This window comes from Nestor notabilis, unplaced genomic scaffold (genome assembly GCF_000696875.1).
Source record: "Nestor notabilis isolate BGI_N333 unplaced genomic scaffold, ASM69687v1 scaffold1695, whole genome shotgun sequence".
Classification (NCBI taxonomy): domain Eukaryota; kingdom Metazoa; phylum Chordata; class Aves; order Psittaciformes; family Psittacidae; genus Nestor; species Nestor notabilis.
In genome coordinates, this window is record NW_009927711.1 from 1 (window position 1) to 20,823 (window position 20,823).

The following is a 20,823-nucleotide window of genomic DNA, read 5'->3' on the forward strand; positions in this document are numbered from 1 at the left end:
TGAGGAGGGGGTGGCAGGAGGGGATGACGCGGTTTGGGTTTGTTTTGGTGGGATTTCTGTGTTTTTCTCTTTCCGTGGACTGGGTCGGACGCAAGGCGTTATCTGTGCGGTTTAGGCCGTGTTGGAGCCTTTCCTCTCACTGTGGCGCTGTGGATCGGACTGTGGAGAGCTGTAATGTTGTTACCTGAAATAATTTAGTGCTTTCTGGGCCCCACCAACGCTATAATGTCTCAGTTTGGCTCGCGAGGGGTGGTAATGCATTTTGAGTGGGTTGCTGGAAACCAACCAGGCAAGTTCTTTTCAAGATGAAAGTTCCCGTCATCCCCAGGCAAGTGGCTGTCCTGCTTATGTAGGAGCTGCCTAAATTTAAGGTGGGCAAAAGGTAGCCAAGGCTCTCCTCAGTCACCTCAGCTGTGCTCAGCTGGAGGGCAGTCTTTTCAGAAACCAACCCGAGTGCATGAAGTATGTCCTGACTTTGTCCTGATGCCTTACAGGGAAGGAAGCCCAGAAAGGACCTCTGCTATTTGATGATCTCCCACCAGCCAGCAGTGCTGACTCAGGTATAGGTGCTCTGTTCCTGCTATTATTTTGTCTTCCCATGTTTTCTGCATCAGCATCTCTTGAGATGAAACTAGTGTAAACCCTTTTCTTTGTTAGAGAGGATAAAGATGGGTTTATCAACACCTGTGTGCAGAGCATCTGCTTTCCTCTTGTGTGGGGTTGTTTTGGTTTGGTTTTGTTTTGTTTTTTTTTTTTTTTTAATTTAATATTTCGATTACCATGGAATAGTTTGGATTTGAAGGGACCTTAAAGCTCATCCATTTCTAACCTTCTTGCCATGGGTGGCGACACCTTCCATTAGACCAGGTTGCTCCAAGCCCTGTCCACCCTGGCCTTGAACACTGCCAGGGATGGGGCAGCCACAGCTTCTCTGGGCAACCTGTGCCAGCCCCTCACCACCCTCACAGGGAAGAATTTCTTCCTAATATCTAGTCTAAATCTTCCCTATGTCAGTCTAAAGCCATTCCCCCTTGTCCTGTCACTACATGTCCTTGTTAAAAGTCCCTCTCCAGATTTCTTGTTGGTCCTTTTAGGCACTGGAAGCTGCTCTAAGGTCTTCCCAGAGCTTTCTTTTCTCCAGACTGAACAAGCCTAGCTCTCTCAGCCTGTCTCCATAGCAGAGGTGCTTCCTCACAGCATCTTTGTGGCCTTCTCTGGGCTCGCTGGAGCAGCTCTATGTCCTTCTTGTGTTGGGGGCCCCACAGCTGGATGTAGGACTGCAGGGGGGGCATCTCACAAGAGCAGATTAGAGGGGCAGGATCACCTCCTCCGACCTGCTGGCCACGCTCCTTTTGATGCAGCCCAGGACACAGTTGTCTTTCTGGGCTGCAATTGCACATTGATGGCTCATGGTTTTCATCGACTAACACCCCCAAGTCCTTCTCCTCCGGGCTGCTCCCAATCCAGTCTCTGCTCATCCTGTATTTGTGCTTGGGATTGCCCGGGCTGAGGTGCAGGACCTTGCACTTGGCCTTGTTGAACTAAATGAGGTTTGCACTGTCCCACCTCTCCAGCCTGTACAGGTCCCTCTGGATGGCATCCCTGCCCTGCAGCATGTTGACTGTACCACACAGCATGTATCATTGGCAAACTTGATGAGGCGCGCTCAATCCCACTGTCCATGTCCCAGACAAAGATGTTGAACAGCGCCAGTCCCAATATCGACCCGTGAAGAATAGCACTTTTCACTGATCTCCATTTGGACATGGAGCCACTGACCACAACTCTTTGCGACCCTCTGGCCAATTCCTTATGCACCACATGGTTCATCCACTAAATCCATGCCTCTTATGATTAGAGACAAGAATGTCATGTGGGTCAGTGTCAAATGCTTTGCACAAATCTAGGTAGATGACATCAGTTGCTCCTCCCATATCCACCAGCAGTATAGCCCCATCAAGAGAATGTTACAGGTGTTCCACATGCAGTCCATAATATGTTCCATATAAATATTCCCTGGAACAAATGTAAGTTTACCCCCACCATCCAGTAACAGAAGTTAAAATTTGGCTTGCTTTGATAAACTGGCATTTTATAATTTCCATACCTCAGAAGGGGCATGCCCAGAGCATTGTTTCCTCAAAGGGACAAAGGTTTTTAGTCCTTCTTGCTTTTCCTTGTGCTCCAGGAAAAGGAGGCTCTCTACTCTTTGATGATCTTCCGCCAGCCAGCAGCAGTGACACAGGTAAGCCTCTGCTGACCTGCTCTTCTCGGGAAAACCCATTGGTGTAGCCTGCTTTGCTGGTTGTTCAGCAAGTTAACCTGGTGTCCAGGTTGGCTGATGCTAATTGTGGTTATCTATTTGTGTCCCATTTGTTTGAATTTCGATTCTGACTCTTTAAAAGTAAACTTAGGTCTGTTGCCAGGAGTACATCCTTCAGATTTTAGGCCCTCTGTCATCTGTGCCTGAAAGCTCCCTGCTTTGGAAGTGCAAGTGTGTGCTTGCAGGGAGCAAAGACAGTGGTTGTGGTTTAACCCCAGCCAGCAGCTAAGCTCCGCACAACTGGTCCCTGATTCCTTCCCAAGTGGGATGGGGGAGAGAATGGGAAGAGCAGAAGTGATAAAACTCATGGGTTGAGATAAAGACAGTTTAATAAGTAAAACAAAACAAGGAATTCATTCACCACTTCCTATCAGCAGGCAGGTGTTGAGCCATCTCCAGGAAAGCAGGGCTCCATCACATGTAACAGTTACTTGGAAAGACAAAATGCTCTAACTCCGAACATCCCCCCCACTTCCTTCTCCTTCCCCCAGCTTTATTTGCTGAGCATGACATCATGGTATGGAATATCGCCTGGGTCAGTTGGAGTCAACTATCCTGGCCCCATGTTAGCTACTATGAAGAAAATTAACTTTACCCTAGCCAAAGCCAGCATATCAGCAAGTGCCTGGTGCTGCTTCTGCCCTGACCTCTTTTGCTGTTCCGCTGTGGCCACAGACTGCTGCCTTGTTCCTAGCTGTGGTCTGTTTAGGTCTAGACTAGACATTGTCTAGTCTAGCGGTCTGGCAAGGCTTTCTGCATGTGGCCAAGTGTTTGCTTGCACCTGGGAGGAGGTAAGATAATACATGATACCATAGGAGAATAAATTTCCAGAAGAAAAACGTGAGGTTCTTATGTCATGGGAATCATATTTTGCTTGCTAGCTTTTATTTGTAACCTGTCTTCTGAAACCCCAAACAAATATGCACATTAAGAGTAGTAAAATACATTTCTTCACATGACTGTGGGCACAATTTAGAGACAATAATGATAATAAGAATAAAAATTAGAAGTGTTCCAACCTGAAACATTAACTTCCTGAGCAGTTAATTGCAAAAAAGGCTGGTAGCTAAGAAACAAAATGAGGGTTGGTGGGGAGAAGCAACAGCCAGCTAGCCAAATACAGCTGTGCTATGCCTGAGGTAGGGCCACACAATGTAAACTGATGAAATCAGGAATGTGTGCTGTGGGTTGTACATGCTGAGTGAAGTTGTGTGTGTGTGTTTGTGGTCAGTTAATATGTCTTGTTCAGTACTGACTCTGGTCACTTAATACTGTGTGAGTGTGCCAGCCTGCACCATGAGAGCGCTTCAGTATAAAAGGACTTGCTGCTGAATTTATGCGAGTAAAACAGAGCTTGCAGATTTCAGTCACCTGCATTTTTGCTTTCTTTCAGCTTCCAGTGCTACTGAGCAGGTCTCATCAGCAGGGAGTCATGAGAAAGGGGAAAAGAGAAAGTCGTTGGAGGAGGAAGAAAAGAATGGCAGGGAAGAACTTGTGGAAAAGAAAGTTTGTAAAGGTTTTCAGACAGTTTGAAAACAAATGTACTTGATTTGTACTTTTGACATTGGGCTGAGTAAGTCCAGACCAAAGCTAAGCTTTGGTTCTTCAGTGCTTTTGTGTTTTCAGCCTCTTGTACGGAACAAACTCCTGCAGCAGTCTGTGGAAACCCCTCTTGCTTCCTGGCACTCTGCCTCTCTCACCTGGGTCTTTTTACCAGCCCTGCAAAAGTGGCAAAAGCTGAGCAGCAAGCAGGCTAAGTTCCTGTACTGCCAAGTCGGGTATTGGTTGTGAAACTTCTGGAAGGCTAGAGCCACACCAGTTTCTTTTGCCACATCCACAAACCTCTCCACTAGGTTGCTGCTAAAGAAGATAGAGGGAGACTTGCTGTTACATATAGGGCTTTAGTGCAGGTGCCTGCCTGTTATGCCAAACTTTGTTAATCTGCAGGTTCAGTGTCACACGATTCCCCTGCCCTCCCCCCACCATTTGGTAAGAGCCCTATCTGATGCCCAGCAGTCCTAGTTGGTTATAGCTGCCTGCTGGAATGGGGGCAACCAGCTTTTATAGCTGCTGACCTTGGGGTCACTTAAAAACCCATGTTACAAGTGCCAGAATAGGGTTCTGAAAGCTGAAAAGTGGTCACTGATTTATTGGTTTTTAGCCTGAGCTGAGGAGATGGAGGAGTTTGATTTGTGTGCATGTGTCTGCTTTGTTCCCCTTTAGGGGCAGTGGGCATTCTTGGATTGAAGGGTTATGTGGCAGAAAGGAAAGGTGAAAGAGAAGACATGCAGGATGCACATGTCATCTTAAATGATATCAGCGATGAATGCCAGCCTCTGCCCTCCCTAATGTAAGTGGGCCACAACTGTCAGAATAAAGCTGTGGGTGGCAGCCATCACAAGAGTGAAGGAGGTCCAGCTTGCTTCAGTTAAGACCATGATAGGATCCCTTTTGCTTTAAGCAGCTAATGCTCTTGATTACACCTGTGTCGTGGTGTGTGGTTTGGGTTTGTCACTGGGAGACCTGGGTAGCTGTGTTCTGTGCAAATTGCAGGACTATTGTATGCAAATCCTCCCTTTGAGTGGTGCTCAGTGGATTTGGTCACTGACTTCACAAGGATTGTGAGGGCCCCGTAGCTCTGGGTATTGAGCATCTGAGCCAAATGTAGGCATGGGTGTTTAGAGACCCTCAGTTTAGTTACAAGTAATGAGGCTTTGTCTTGGGGATTTTACAGTGTGTAAAATGCTAACTGTGGCACTGGAGAATGCTCAAAGAAGGGAAAACATATTGGAACTCTCTTACTTGAAAAGTTTAAATCTTTCAGCAAATAAACACAAGTGTGTTTAAGAGGGAGTGTGTGTATTTAAAGGAATGCTCTCAAGGATCATCCTGATATGGGATCTAGCTTCTGAACTAGTAATTGTCCAGAGAGCTTCATGTGCTGAGAGATCTGAGTTCTTGTCTGTAGAATGGTTTCAACAATTTTAGGATGGAAAAAACTGTAGGATTGCTTAGACTGATGTCTGTGTAGTGCTGAGGAGTTGTAGTGCCCTTGAGGTGAAGCATATGCTTGAATGTGTGAGCTTAGAGACTTGCTACCTTTGTGCCTTGGAGAGCAGTATTTATTCAGTCTGGCTGACAGGGGGCAGGACATTATGGAGATGAATATTCTCAATCCCACTCTCTGGCTAATGGCTTTTCTTAGCCCCTTTCTGCTACACTTTGTTCCTCACAGAACACGTGTGTCATACTTCGCTGTGTTTGATGGCCATGGGGGAGTCCGAGCCTCAAAATTTGCAGCACAAAATCTGCACCAGAACCTGATTAAGAAATTTCCTAAAGGTGAGAGGAATGGAATAAGGGTTGCAGGACAACCATCACCTTTTCTGCCTTGACATTATGCAGTGGATAGGGGAACTGATTTGTTTGGGCATCGTTTGACAGTTCGCATTCCTTATTCCCAGGGACTTACTGTGAGACTGCGCTGTCTCCTAGGGAAGAGGGCCGGAAGCCTATTTGGCACAAGGGTACAAGTAGCCAGTTGTGAACCACTAAACAAGTGTGAGATGCACTGTTGCCAGTTTTGGCAGTGCTGCTTCAAGCATGAAAATATGCCTGTGGGAGAGAGGCATATGTCATAAATTCTTCATACATGCTACTGCACAGATTTTTGGTAGTGTGAACCCAGTATGTACCTTAGCTGCTGTGCACAGGGTTTGAGAGATGCACTGCCTGACTGCATACTGGGTGAATGAAGGGAGGGACTGGGATAGGTCAGATATGTTTTAACTGGAGCTTAGTTGCTCTTTTTCCTAACTGATAGGTGAGGTAGCCAGCGTGGAGAAAACTGTGAAGAGATGCCTTTTGGACACCTTCAAACACACAGATGAAGAGTTTCTAAAGCAGGCATCCAGCCAGTAAGTGTAAATGCTTCCCATGTGTTTGTATTTCTTTGCTTGCATCTCACAGGCCTTAGTTTTGAGCAGGGCAGAAGAAACCTTTGAGTTGTATCTGTGCTTTAGCAAAACCCCATACAGCTTAGGTGTGCTGGGCTGCAACTCTGCTATCTGAGTGCCTGCTAGAGCTAGATCATGGTGTATTCTGGTCTTACTCTGTGGAAAACAGTCTGTGGGGCCCCTTAGACCAAAATACACATTTGTAGCAGAGGAAGGAACCAAAACATGACCAAGAGTGCACTTCTGTCCTTACCAGGGCATCTTGTTTGTCCTTTATTTTTATTCTTTTTTTTAAAGACTTGCCATGTTGCTGAAGTGGCTAATCCCCTACTGCCTGAGATGGGATCTCTGTCTTGATGGCTTTGAAGTGTGGCAGGAGGGTAGCTGCAGAGCAGTACTTTGCAGGCTGTTGTGTGCAGCTTACTTTAGAGCTGCATTCCTGTTAGCGAGTATGTGCTTGCCAGGCTGGAGCACGTCTCTGAGGTTGTTTTTAATGCACTGTATTGAAAGGCTTAACTCCCCCAATGTAAGTTTAGATCTTGCTTTCTTCACGTGTTTTGAAAACTGAAACGCTGAAGAGAAATGTTCCTCATCTTAAGCTAGTTTTTAACAGATTCTTTTAAACTGAAGCTGAAAGGCACAGCAGCTACTTTCTGTGGGATAAATGTCAGCCTGCCTCCCAGCTGGGTTTTGAGTGCACGTTACCTTCTCTCAGTTTCTGCTGAACTGTGTGGACTAGGGGAGATGTGGATTGCATTTAAAACACAGTCACTTTGCTACCAGTCCTTTAAGTGTTTGGGTTGGTTTGTTCCCACCGCAATTTCAGAGTGACACCTCTAACACAGATTGAGAGACTGTTGATGCATCTAACTCTGAGATTCCTTGCAAACCTTCAATTTTAAGTAAATTGCAGACTGGCTCAGTCTCTTAACACTAATCAGATAAACAAGTTTGACCAGGCAAAAGGAAAAAGCTTCTTTGAGTCTGAAACAACAGTGTCATTCCCAAACCATTGTCCATTTGGTCAGAAATATGATTTATGACAAAGGCATTACAAAGGATTGCTAATGATGGCTGTATTGATGACTAAATGAATGATCTTTATTCCAAAGGCATTACAAAGGATTGCTAGTGATAGCTGTATTGATGACTAGATGAATGATCTTCATTCAGCTGCACCTTTGAAGTTAGGAAAAACTGAATGAGATACATTTAGAAATCAGTCTTTCAAAGCTAGTTTCAGTAGAGTGGCATCATAGCTGGGCTTAATTGTGGGGAGGACCAGTCTGGCAGCTGTAATCTAAGAAAGGCTTCTCATTTTACCCAGAGCTCTAGACTTACAGGCTTAACTACAGCAAGTGAAATATCAGGAGAGTGACTGAATGAGTGGTGTTGCTGCTGAGGTGGGATCATGAAGACAGAGGCAGGTGTGCAGGGGTACTGTGAGAAAAAAGAAGGGAAATGAAAGCAAAAAGGAAGGCAACTCTGCTGCAATTGTGCCTGTGCCTTCCTTTTGCTGCAAAGAAGGAGCCTTCCAAGGAGTTTGGGGTGCTTGTTTGCTTGCAGTGCTATAGCTTCTGAGCAGTCATTGGGGCTGAGCCTGGTCCAGCCGCAGATAAACTTTCCTGGGAGCTGAGTGTGAGGACGGGCTGGTGGTGGGAGCATGGCTGGCAGTATTTGAACCAGTTGGGCATTGGCCATGCATTTAGAAGGTGGTATTCTTCAGTTCTGCTGTCCTTGTCCAGCTCACTATTCACCACCAACAGTTTCCGTAGCTGCTTGAGGCAGCTACTGGGGGATTGTGCTAGTTGAGCGCAGTGTGTTGGCACATGACACTTCCTTGAGTACCTTGGGAATGCTCTGTGACTAATTTCTTAAACATTGTTTTCCCACCTTAATAATCTCATTCTTGTTCTCTTCAGGAAGCCAGCATGGAAGGATGGCTCCACAGCTACTTGTGTCCTGGCTGTCAACAACACTCTCTACATAGCCAACCTTGGGGACAGCCGGGTAAGCAGAATGGGAAGCCCACTGGTGGCACCTTGATTCCTCCAATAGCTTCATTCACCCTGAAGGATGAGGTGTGTGGGATGTCCCAGTTGCTGTGAGCTCCCTGAATGTTCCTACAAAGCATCTTGTTCCTACAAAGCATCTTGTTTTGGCGTGGTGCAGGATACTCCTGTGTTGTCTTCCCATAGTGTAAAACAACTAGTGTGGTAGCTTGCTCTTGGTGGTGCTAAATGTATCACAGTGTCTAGAATATAGTATTACAGTTGGAAGGGACCTACAATGATCCAGGTAGTCCAACTGCCTGATCAGTTCAGGGCTGACCGAAAGTTAGAGCACACAATGCATTGACCACCTCTCCAGGAAGCCTGTTGCAGTGTTTGACCACTTTCTGGTTAAAGAAATGCTCCCTAATGTCCAGTCTAAACCTCGCCTGGCACAGCTTTGAGCCACTCCCATGCATCCTATCACTGGATCCCAAGAAGAGGAGATCAGCACCTCCCTCTCCAGGTCCCCTTCTCAGGAAGCTGTAGAGAGCAATGAGGTAGCTCCTCATCTTCCTTTTCTCTAAAGGAGACAAACCCAGAGTCCTCAGCTGCTCCTCACAGGACATGGCTTCCAGCCCTGTCACCAGCTTTGTTGCCCTCCTCTGGGCACATTAAAATACCTTCACATCCTCCATAAACAGTGGGGTCCAGAACTGCCCACAGTACTCCAGGTGAGGCCACACCAACACCGAGTACAGTGGGACAATCACCTCTTTTGGCTGTCTGGTTTTGCTGCATTTAATGCACCCCAGGATGCAGTTTGTCCTCTCAGCTACCTGGGCACACACTTCTGGCTCCTGTGAGCCTGCTGCCACCCAGCACCCCAGATCCTTCCCTGCAGGACTGCTCCCCAGCCACTTCTCTCCCAGTTTGTACCTGGTGTAAATTCCATCTTGGGCACAGAACCCAGCACTTGGACTTGATCCCTCTGCAAGGTGTCTTGTACAGCACCTCACAGTTTGGTATTGAGAGCAGAGTTGCTGATGGTGTACTTAACTACTGCATCCAGATCACTGGTAGAAGTACTGAACAGTGCGGTCCCTAGGACTGAGCCCTGAAGAACACTGGTCACCAGTCAGATGTAGCCCCATTCTCTGCAAGTTGCAGCTCTCTCTCAAAAAGTTCTTCTTGCTTTAGTTTTGTTGTTTTTCACTCACGAAGGTCTTTTGTCAGCACAGGCGATTCTGTGTCGTTATAATGAAGACAGTCAAAAACATGCAGCCTTAAGCCTCAGTAAGGAGCATAACCCCACCCAGTATGAGGAGCGTATGCGGATACAGAAAGCTGGAGGAAATGTCAGGTAAATGCCTAAATGGTGTGAGTGGGCCTGAGCATTGAGTTTCTGGAGTTTCCTGAGCCCAGCACTCATGCTAGTGAGGGCCTGGAGAAAATCTGTTGCTTCCTATGGGAGGCAGAGTGGTGCCTGAGGTGTCTTAAGGATTCAGTGGTTTGAGTTGGTTGATAGGGGCTGGTTTGTTTCTCAGGGGCTTACAATGGCAGTGGGGTGCTGTGCTGCAAAGGCAAGAACCCACATGAAAGCCTGGCAGTGTGATGCAAGTGTGGACATGCTTAAGCTTGACCTACAGAGTTGAACTTGATTGTTTAAGAAGTTAATGCTTGCTGCACACTATGGCATTGAATAGAACTTGCTTCCTTGCAACATCACCTTTCCCTGTTGATGGTTTGAGAGGGCATGAAAAGCATTTGATGTCAGTTGGCGTTGCTCTCCTGAGGGTTAGGTGATGCACTGAGGTGGTCTGCAGTAGGAGAGAGGTTTCTGGAGCCATAGTGGGATTATCTTAATGTTCCTGTGCATGTAGATGTGTGTGGCTGCTTGGGCAGCTGGTGCTAAACATAGCAGGTGTCTGATTTCTCTGGCTAGATTTTCTTCCTTCTTTAAATGCTGTTTCTTGATTTAATGGTATTGTCACAAGAGGTGACGATACCATTAAATATTGTCTCTGTGCAGGTGAAGTACCCTGGTGCCTGCAGAGGCAAAATCCTCTGTGGTGAGGGGTGGCTTCAGTTCTGTCACACTGCCATGTCTAGATTGCTGTGTTCCCCTTATCTCTGGAGAGCACATGCTGCTGCTTATGCTTAGCACTGATCTGTGCACATGGGAAGGAAATGGGCTAGTGTCTTTTAGTTCTTTTTAGAATGGGAAACATCTCCCTGGCTGCCTGGGAGCCTTTCTCACTGCTTGCAGCTCAATATTTTGGACTTAAGAGATAAGTTGCATAGTGTATGAGCATCAAATCTCTGTGACATGCTTTTCTTTTAAGCGGGGCTTGTTGGACTGTATGTTGAATGAGCTTCTATCTTTCCAGAGTGCACAGAAGAGCCTTCTGGGGAAGAAGATGCTCTATTTTTGGAAAGGTGGAGTGTGGGAAGCTGCTTCTGTTAGGGCAGCAACTCAGTTAATTAGAAAAGTTTAGCAAGCAAAACTGCTTCCTAAGGAGAATTGTAACTTGGGTTTCACAGAACTGGTTGCTGTGATCGGGGATTAGTAAAGACTAAATGATCAGGAGAAAGTGCTGTGGTTCTTGCTCCTTGGAACTGCCCACAGCTGAGCCAATCTATAGTGGTTGGTGTCCTGACAGGCAGAGCACAGGAGAGGGGCTGCTTGCTCAGATTTGGTCTTGCTGTCATTCTGTGCTTCTACTGAAATGCAATTTGCTGGATACCTTCCCAAAAAATAATCTGTGAATTCAAACCTTCACCTCCAGGAGTTCAGCACAGCATATAACTCTTACTTCCCTGGCTTGCTATAGGCCAAGCAGGATTTGAGTTAAGGCAGGGAGATGGAATTCTCCTAACTTCATTTCTTCCTCCCCCTCTCCACTTGTTTCCCAAAGTTTCACACAAACATGCAGAAAGGGAAGGAGACTTTGAAGGGAAGATTGGAACTTGCTGGGGAAGTGGGTCAGGATTTGTAGGAGGCAGCTGAATGCACCCTGAAGTGTGTCCTGGTCAGGCAGTGCAGTGAGATATGCATGTGTGTGGAGGGCTCTCTATTGTTTTCTTCCCTTGTGCAGGGACGGAAGAGTCCTGGGAGTGCTTGAGGTTTCTCGCTCCATTGGGGATGGCCAGTACAAACGTTGTGGTGTTATCTCTGTGCCAGATATCAAACGCTGCCAACTCACTCACAATGACAGGTAAAGAGTGCCGTCACACGGGGGGGGTGGCTGTGTCCTAGCTCTGCTCAGCAGAATTAGCACTTCAGATCACACAGAATGAAAAAAATGCTCTTATTGCTGCTGTCTCTCTGCTCCTGTTTCTTATCAGTGTAGTGGGATAATGCTGCTGCCTCATCCTGCCAAGATACTTTGGAGGTTTCTGCTGGAGAAACCAGTCTTGCAGCAGTGACAACATACACGAGCCTTAGACTTCCTTCATCCTCTGAATAAGTGCACACACCACTGCTCAAGCAGTTAGTTACAGCTTCAATCCTTGGATCCCCATCTTGTCCAAGAGTTGTTCCTAGCAGCATTGCTGCCTGCAAATACTGTTGCATTTGACTCTGATATTTGAAGATTTGAGTTATTTTTCTAACATATGATTGGCAATGACAAATTGCTGTGAGCTTTCATGTCAGTATGACCCTGCAGGCCCTCTGAGGTGAGAATGTAATCCAGTACTGCTGCTTTTTCTGGGATTAGAACTCCATATCAAATGATCCACTAAAATATTTCTAGAGATATTCTGAGCATCAGGTTCTGAAATGATGTCTTCAAAGACAGGTGCTGCTGTGGCAGGCTGGACACCTCTGTGGGATGGCTGCAGTTTTCTTTAGCCAGTAACTGTGGTTAGTGCTCCTGGTTAATGTAGTCGCCTGTGCAGGCAGGGAGTGCACAGCAGGCTGGCTCCCCAGTCCTATGATGAGGAGCTATGATGCAGCTTTGTATCCCCTCAACCATCTGCAGCCTGCAGCAGTACCTTGTGGCAGAGTTTTCCAATCACAGTGACACTTCTCTTTCTGGGTTAAGCTGCTCGTTTTTCTTTTGAATGTTTCTATTTAAATTATCACATACCTCAAGGGTGTGGAAATGTAAAGGATTTAAAAGGATGCACATAAGATATTATACTGGCTGTGTGTCTCTATTTCCTTGTGTTAGCTTCTTCACAGGGAAAACAGGTGAATGAAAAAGACTCAAAGGAAAGAAGCAGTCCTAAAGAAATAATGGAGCTTTCCAGCAGGGCGCAGTGTATGGTCTTGGCTAACTGTGCAGTACCAGTAGGTCTGCCAGGATGTCTTGATCTAGGTCTTACGTTGGTTTCTTGGATCTTTGGCCTGTTCTTTGAATTTCCTCAGCTCTGTGAATAGCAGATTCTGGAGCACCAGAGGACATCTGGTGTTTCTAAGGGATTTTCAGATGAGATTTATAGCACCTTCCATTTGGATTGGAGTGTGGGTACTCATAAAATAGCTTGGAGGGATTTTGCTTTAACTGGGGAGCCAAAGATTCAGCCTTGGAACTTGTCTCTGCTTGATTTCTAGGTTCATTTTGATAGCGTGTGATGGCCTCTTTAAAGTCTTTACACCAGAAGAAGCTATAAACTTCATTGTTTCCTGCCTTGAGGTGAGGAGAAGGCAGCTGAGGGCTGGGCTTGTCAGGGCAGGGCATATGTGGAATGGAATGTTTCTGACACACAGAAATGTACTTCTGCCTGGATATCCTCCCTTATACCTGAGTTTGTCCTTACTTATTTTGCACTTTGTCCTTATTTGTGGCACTTACTTGCTTTGCTGGGAGCAATCAGTATTGTCTTTCCTTGCCCCACCAGGATAAAAACATCCAGACAAGAGAAGGGAAGCTGGAAGCAGATGCTAGGTATGAAGCTGCATGTAACCGACTGGCCAACAAGGCAGTGCAGCGAGGGTCGGCGGACAACGTCACAGTCATGGTGGTGCGGATAGAGCACTGAATGATGAGGAGCAGCAGCAGGTTCCCCAGCTTCTGGTGGATGTAAGGAAAGGGAGAAGTCTGTGTGTGTGCATATGTGGCCGGGGGAGGGAGAGTCCTGCTGGATGCTCTTCAGTGTAAATAAAGTTGGGTTGGTTTTTTTTTTTCTAATAGTTGTAGCTCACTTGGCTAGTAGGTTTTTTTATGTGTCTGCCACAGTGGATCAGCCTGTGCGGGAATCTTGTCCTGTCAACCCTTGTCTTGGCAAACCAAATAAATCCATTTGGCAGAGGTGCTAGCAAGAGCAGGTATCTGTGGACATGAACCATTGACAGCTGGTGCTTTGTATGAGGCCCTGGGAGAGTTGTGAGTTCTCAGGACTCAGTGGGAGCTCCCAGTCAGGCTGTACCGTATGGACTGTGCAGTACCCCAGCCACTGACTTGGGATGTAGCATGGGCTGTCTTCTTAATGTTGGGAAGGAAATCTTTTGGTTCTGAAGCTGGGTTGTGAGGCTGCATGCAGCTTGAGTGATACAAACACTGCTTGCAGAGCAGCAGCATACCTTCCCTCTGCTTGCAGAAGACAGTGGGGGTTTATCCCAGTTGCTGATACAGCAAAAGTTGCTAGAGTTTGCTCCTGATGTTTATTGGGAAAGTGTTTTCACTAAATGGATCTGTCAAGCAGCTGAGATAGAGGCAGATCCTGTGTTTGTCTCTGTGCTATTTGACGAGCAGGCATCTCGGGTTTTGGGTACTTGTTGCTATTAAGTGTCTGGTATCTCATCTCGTCCCCATTCCTCCACCAGCTGTTGCTGCAGAGAGTCAATATGCTGATTTCCAGAGAAAAATTGGCTTCAGACCAAATGACAGAGTGAAAGCTGAAGTGGTTGGGTTACCAAAGAACTTAAATTCCAGATTATGCAAGTTTCCCATCATCTAGGTGAGAGGTGCAATGAGGGAGATGAGCCAGTGGGTCTGTGCAGTGGCTTCTTGGACAGCCTCCTTGCTCTGCATGAGAAACTGCGCAGTCCTAGAGGGAGGTGGTTATGGTGGTACCTGCTGTTTTGTGCATAGTCCTGTGCAGGTTGTGAGGCTTCCTTGCATCTCTTCCGCTCTCCATGTTCCCTGGAGCTTTGAGGGATGGTCCTGGATTTTTGGCTGTCTGTTTTCTTGAGCTTACAAAAGCTATCCTGTTGTTTGGGACAAGTGGCTTGACCATCTTTCATCCATTTCTGCTACATCACAAGTCAGTTAAGCTGAAGTTCATGGGCTTACGCTAACGCTTCAGCTCACTCAGCCTTGCTCACACTAACTCTCCACATCTCCTGCAGAGCACTGAGGAAGGAAGTGAGCCTCTGGCACATATTTTGGGTGGCACTTGCCTCTGCCAGCCTGTTTTGCACCCAAACGTTCCCGCATGTTCTGACATAAGGTTGCGCTGCTGCTACTGCTCTTGAAAGCCAGTTTTGGAGAGCCAAGATGGAGTAGTATGGAGTTTACTCAGTCTGTGGCAAAAGAAATCCTGATGGCGGATCTTAGAAGGGCAGCTTGCCCTCCCTTCTCACCTCCCTGCTTTTCACAGCTTTGGGCTGTGTCGTGGTTTAAGCCCAGCCGGCAACTTGGAACCACGCAGCCGCTCGCTCACTCCCCCCCTTTTCCTTCCTCCCCCTGCTCCCGGAGGGATGGGGAGGAGAATCGGAGGAATGTAACTCCCACGAGTTGAGATAACAGCTCTCCAGTAACTAAGGTATAATACAAACCACTACTGCTACCAATAATAATGATAAGAGGAATAACAAGGGAAAAGGACACAACCGCTCACCCCCCGCCGACCGATACCCAGCCCGACCCGAGCAGCGATCTGGGCCTTCCGGGTAACTCCCCCCAGTTTATATACTGGGCATGACGTGCTGTGGTATGGAATACCCCTTTGGCCAGTTTGGGTCAGGTGTCCTGTCTCTGCTTCCTCCTGGCTTCCCCTCCTCTCTGGCAAAGCATGAGACTGAGAAAGTCCTTGGTCAGAGTAAACATTACTTAGCAACAACTAAAAACATCGGTGTTATCAGCATTGTTCCCAGACTGAAAGTCAAAACCACAGCACTGCACCAGCTACTAAGAAGGAGAAAAAATGACTGCTGTAGCTGAACCCAGGACAGGCTGGGGAGAGCTGTGTGCTGTCCTGTGAGAGCTGAGCCAAGCACCTGTCCCTGGTGCTCCCTCCAGGAGGCCCCTCTTAATTCCAGCATGAGAGCTGATGAGAGAAGTATCAGCTTGTCTTCTCCGTCTTCTCTTTTCCTTCCTCCTCCTATTAAAAACGTAACTCCAGCTAGGAACTTAATACACGGGAGAGCTGTCCTGAGTAAGGTCCAGCCCAAGGAGATTGCCTCTCCACTGCCTGTGTGCCTGGATCCCTCGGGGAAGGTGGAGCTGTGTGCAGTTCGGGCTGTCTTTGTGTTGCTGGCACAGCTTACCCAGTGCTGTGTGCTAGTAAGAAATAAACAGTGCAGCTCCCTCACCCCATGCCAAGCCTGCCCGGGTACTGCTCCTGCAGTCCTCACTCAGGCATGTAGCCCTGTGCCCATCCTTGCCTCAGACAGCTATCGGAGACAAAGCAGGGAGTGTATTTGTGGTGCCCACAGCCTGGGCCCTGTGCCACAGGCAGGGAATGCCTGGTGTGGAAAGCCATGGGACAGGAATTTGCTTTAATCAAATGTGCAGTGTTATCAGGACATTGCTCTGCTTTAAAGATTAGTTGCAAAGGATGTTGGCTTCTGCCAGCTAACATCCACTGCTAATACATTGCAGGGAAGCTAAAGTGATACAAGTAATATGGTTTCTGCTGCTGGGAAGCTGAACAGGGAAATCTGCTGAGAGAAATTGCTTAAAGCCTTGTCCTGTCACTACATGTCCTTGTAGTGTACCTCTCCATATTTAATCTAAGGCCCCTTTAGGCATTGGAAGCTGCTCTAAGGTCTCCCTGGCGCCTTCTCTTTTCCAGGCTGAACAAGCCTAGCTCTCTCAGCCTGTCTCCACAGCAGAGGTGCTCCAGCCCTGGGAGCATCTCAGTGGCCTCCTCTGGACTCTCGAGCAGCTCCATGTCCCTCTTGTGTTGGCTACCCCAACCCAAACCGCTCTATGATTTCCCTGGCCCTGAGATGAGATAGTGGCTGGCTCTGCTGTCCAGCACCATGGTATCTCGTCTCTGCTGTCCCCTACTCTTGCTCTGGGGTCCCCCTTGGCCCCTCCTTCCTGCAGCATGCCCTGAGGCCAATGGGTACCTTTCAGCAGAAGCTGTAGCTCTCCTGGCACAGTAGGTCCCAATGGGTGCAAGGGCAGCACCTGCCACACAGACTCACACACCAGCCTGGAATGATCTTCCTGGAGATTGGCCACTAGCTGTTACAGGTGACCCTCTGTATGTAAAACCCTGTGTGGCTCCCCCCAACCCACAGTGTGCATTTTTAATGCTTCAAAAGTAGAAACCTAACAGAGAACAGATTAACAGATACCAGATAAACCATCAAATGACTTTGGAGCAGGTCTTACACCTAAGTCTTGGCAAGCAAAGTGCTGGAGAAGTTCAGGTGTCAGGAAAGAGAGGATTAACCCAATCCCCCTCATGTTCCCCCATGCCAAATGTCAACATGATGGGGAAAGGGGCCATGGCCACCAAGCAGCAATGCCAGTCTCTGATGGAATAGGCCACACTTTGGGAGGCCTCTGAATACTCTAAAAGCTTTGTGTTTTTAGAGAGTAGGGAAAAGGCAGTTCTTAAAAAAAAAAAACACAACAAAACAAAACCAAATCACCAAACAAAAAGAGAGCATGAGCCAAAGCATGTTTAAAAGGAAAAGCCTTTTCCCGGTGGTGGCTGGGCAGGGGGATACACATGCTCCTGATGCCCTGGCCAGTCTGGCAGAGGAATTTCCGTCTTCCCCTGCCCCTCCCTCTGCAGAGTTGAACTGGTGAAGTAGAAAGGCAAGAGCAGCTGCACAGGGTGACAGTCAATGCTGCAGGCTCACCCACTATCTATGGTCACTCTGGAAAGCCTCTGTCCACTTCGAGGTGTCCATGAAGATGGAGGAGGAGCTGTGGAAGAGCCACAGGCAGGGCAGGGAGCCCTCCCGAGTCCATAGGTCCTTGGCACAGTCGTACACCTCCATTTCCACCCGATAGTCCCCGTTCATGCCCTTCCAGTGGCCGCCGGTGACGAAGAGCCGGTCGCCCAATGCCACCATCCCACCATTCTCATGGAGTGTGTGGAGGAGCTGCACCTGTGTGAGGGGCAGGGTGAGATGCTTGGGCCCCCCCGGGGACCTCCCAATCCCACTGAAGAGGACATTAACCCACCAGCCACATCCCTCATGCCCCATCCTTCCTGCAAGGTTTGTGAGTTCCTGCAAGGCATGTCTTGCTTTTAGCAGCATCCCTGTTGTGCTTGTGTAGGAGCAAGGTTGAGGGTGCTGTGGGGGCTTGGGGTGGGTGGAGGGGACAGGCAGGATTTTGTTAGAGTATGAAGGTGGGAACCCTGCAAACTGTGCTGGAAAAACCCTGGTCCTGTGGGCTTCTGCATTGTGAACACTGCTTAAAATCAGCAACTCTGCACAAAAGCCATGCTCCTAATGCGGGTGACGGGGAAGCAGGGCTGGAATGATTGGGGCATCTTCAGGTCCACAGGGGTTGAGCAGGCAGGAGGGAGAGGGGGTGCTGGCACCTAGGGAGCAGGGGCGGAGCGGGAGTGGGGTTATGGTTGGTGGGTGCTGACAGGGAGGGAACTGCTGCCCCACCTCCCTGGGAGTGATTGCCTGCAGCCCACCATCCCGCTACCTTCTGCCAGATGTTGGCCTCTGGGTCATACATGTGGACTTTCTTGGTGTTGTCCCCGATAAGGTAGATGAGCCCGCGCAGGGTGGCACAGCGTGGGGCCGAGAGGTATTTGGGGATGAAGGGGGATGTGATCACACTCCACAAATCTGCAAGAAGCAGCCGTCAGCAGCATGTCCCACCCTTGGCTCTTGATGCAGCTGCCAGTGACCGAAAAAAGCATTGCCTATCCCATGGCTATTTAAGGGGCGGTTTGAAAGGGAGGGGACAGAGCAGCCGGACAGGATGGCACCCGTGGTCCCCATTCCAGATGAGGCTCTTGCATTAAAAAACGTGTGGGAGATATTTTTTGTAGTGGTGGTGTGGGATGAGGGAGACTACTGCCCCAGGAGGTGGCATTGTCCCAGGGGTTTGGCTTCTCCCTAAGGTGGGTAGTGTCCCCCCACCCCTCTGCTCCAGGGATCCCTCTCCATTGAAGCTCAGGTCTGGGCTGTGCTGCCAGCAGCTATGCTCCTGGCTGGCCTCCTGCCACAGCCGTCAGCAGACCCCTGTTGGCACATGGTTGCAGGTGCTAACAGGGCATCCCACAAGAACATGCCCAGTGGCACAGGATGTTGCCTGCCTGGGGGATCACCCTCGGTCCTGCTTCCCAGGAAGGCGTTGGTGGGGTGCAGTGGCAGGGCCAACTCTCACCTTGGACAGGGTTGTAGCACTGCAGGGTGAGTGCATTATACTTGACGGCGCAGGAGCCCACCAGGTAGAGCTTGCCCAAGCAGCTGGAGGCTGCAAAATTGCTCACGTACTTGAGGGCTGGGCTGATGGCACACCAGCTTTTGTTATAGGGGTCATAGCGCTCCACCTCCACCACGTCCACCGTCGTCCCTGCAAGGCAGCAGGATACTGCAGCTACCCCACTGCTCGGGGCACCCATGGACCCCTGCCCCAGCGGCACCCACGGCGTCTTTGCAGTCTTACCCCCAATGACATAGATCTCGCCATTGAGGACAGCGCTGGTGTGGTTTGTCCGGGCTTTCAGCATGGAAGCGATGGGCTTCCAGGCACCGTCCCTCGGGCAGAAGCACCAAGCCTGGGTTGTCGACCACGTATCGTTCTGAGACCCCCGAGAGCCACCTGGGGAGGGACAGGTCAGGCGGACAACCCCTCTGAGTGCAGCCATCTCTGGGTATTCCCTGACAGATCCACCCAAGAGGGGAGCAAGGAGAGGGCTTTGCTGGGAGAGCAGGGTAGCCCCTGGCCCCATGCCAATGCTCCCTGCCCACACACCTGCCTGGATCTTTGTCCCCCATCTCCATCCCCGCTCCCTGGGGGATACCCACCCCGCACTGGCAGCCCTGGCACCTTCCTGTGACATAGACTTCATTGTTCAGAGCCACCAGGGAAAAGCCCCATTTGTTGTAATCTGGGAAGTCAGGCAGAGCCATCCATCGCCCTGAAACCCAGCAGAGCCAAGTGGTGACTCCCCCAGACAGTGATGATGCTTTTAAGCCAGCCCTGTTTCACTCTTCCCTTCCCCTTTCTCCCCACTGCCCCTCTCAACACCAGATCATTTGGCAAGAGGTGGCTCTGGGGTAGATGGAGGGTTAATTAACATGTAGGGGGTGTGCACTTGCCCCATCCATGCCGTGCACACTTACTACTTTTGGGGCTGTAGAAGGCAAAGTTCCTGGGGGTGGCCGGCATCTCCAGCCCCCTGTCCTCATCCTCGCCCTCTTCCAGCACACGGCCTCCGACCACCACCAGTACCTCCTCCAGCTTCTGCAGTGTGGTCAGGCAGTTCTGCACACTGGCATCACTCTGCCCCTGATGGAGAGGCCAGGACAGGACTGTAAGGCTCCAAGCTGAGCTTCCCCTCCAGCTTCTGGGGCAGGATTTGGGGCAGGGGGTACCCACCGCGGTGCGGGATCGTGTGACGAGGGCCTTGCTGGCATCTGAGTCACGGATGAGGGGCTCAGTGGTAAGCAGGTTCTGCAGGTACTGGTCAGGCAGCAAGACGAGGTGGGCCAGCTCCAGCAGCTCAGGCAGGAACTGGGCTCGGGACCCTGGGTCGTGGCGTACCCAGCGCAGCACAGCCTCAGCGAGGCTCTGCTCCTCCTGCACCTGCAGCTGGTCCTTGGAGAGGTAGACAGTCAACCTCTCCTTGGAGAGCTGGAGGAACTCCTCTTGCAGAGAGACAGCTTCAAAGTTCTCCTGCAAGAAAGACCAGGCCTTGGAGGAGACCTCAGGGCAGCCGTGGCTCTCACCGAACTCGCAGATACCTAAGCAGTTGGTGGCGTCCATCTGCTGCCGGAGGTAGCGGCTGCAGACCTTCTGGATAGTGGGGAAGTGCAGCTGGCTGGAGGTCCGCATCAACCCCTCCACGTTGTCCTGGTTGATGGTGACCTTCCCTGTGTAGGCAAAGTCGAGCAGCATCTCCAGAGCACCGGGGTCCACCTCCTTCAGCTCCACCTGTGCTGCAATGCTCTCGGCGAAGTCGCCGGAGAACATGGCGTAGAAGTAGTGGCTGCAGAGGGCCAGGACGCTGCGGTGGCAAGGGAACTCCCGCCCGCCTGCCACCAGTGTCACGTCTGCCAGTTTGGGGGTGGTGCGCAGCTGCTGCAGCCCCTCCAGCATGCCCTGAGCATGCGAAGGCAGGCAGAAGTCAAAGTCATCCATGTTTCTCACCATGGTGCTGGGGATGGGCGCAGTGCCCCGCCGGCTGACAAAGTCCCCGCGGAGGGTGGCAGGGCTGCCCCTGCCAGGAA

General features: G+C 49.5%; 2 protein-coding genes across 2 annotated transcripts; one reads left to right on the top strand and one right to left on the bottom strand.

The window, feature by feature from the left end:
* Nucleotides 1–494: 494 nt before the first annotated feature.
* On the top strand, nt 495–13,421 carry ILKAP (integrin-linked kinase-associated serine/threonine phosphatase; the record flags this gene model as incomplete). The annotated part of the gene is made up of 11 exons (XM_010014158.1): nt 495–560; nt 2,189–2,245; nt 3,717–3,839; nt 4,547–4,673; nt 5,559–5,665; nt 6,147–6,240; nt 8,202–8,289; nt 9,512–9,633; nt 11,369–11,488; nt 12,832–12,913; nt 13,119–13,421. Coding segments are annotated over 11 exons (1,127 nt in total), but the record flags the coding sequence as incomplete, so codon positions are not given.
* A 3,841-nt stretch (nt 13,422–17,262) lies between these two features.
* KLHL30 (kelch-like family member 30) lies at nt 17,263–20,746 on the bottom strand. The gene is made up of 6 exons (XM_010014157.1): nt 19,973–20,746; nt 19,717–19,882; nt 19,037–19,192; nt 18,755–18,943; nt 18,065–18,210; nt 17,263–17,511 (listed from the first exon to the last, which is right to left on the bottom strand). Exons 1-6 carry the CDS (start codon nt 20,744–20,746, stop codon nt 17,263–17,265), a joined length of 1,680 nt encoding a protein of 559 aa, XP_010012459.1.
* Between the last annotated feature and the right edge of the window lie 77 nt (nt 20,747–20,823).

Coding starts and splice junctions, on each gene's coding strand:
- KLHL30 (XM_010014157.1), bottom strand. CDS start 20,746: ATGGTGAGAAACATGGATGACTTTGACTTCTGCCTGCCTTCGCATGCT. Junction 19,193..19,716: donor CTTCTACAGCCCCAAAAGTA/GTAAGTGTGCAC, acceptor GTCCCTCCCCAG/GTGGCTCTCGGGGGTCTCAG. Junction 18,944..19,036: donor CGAGATCTATGTCATTGGGG/GTAAGACTGCAA, acceptor GCTGCCTTGCAG/GGACGACGGTGGACGTGGTG.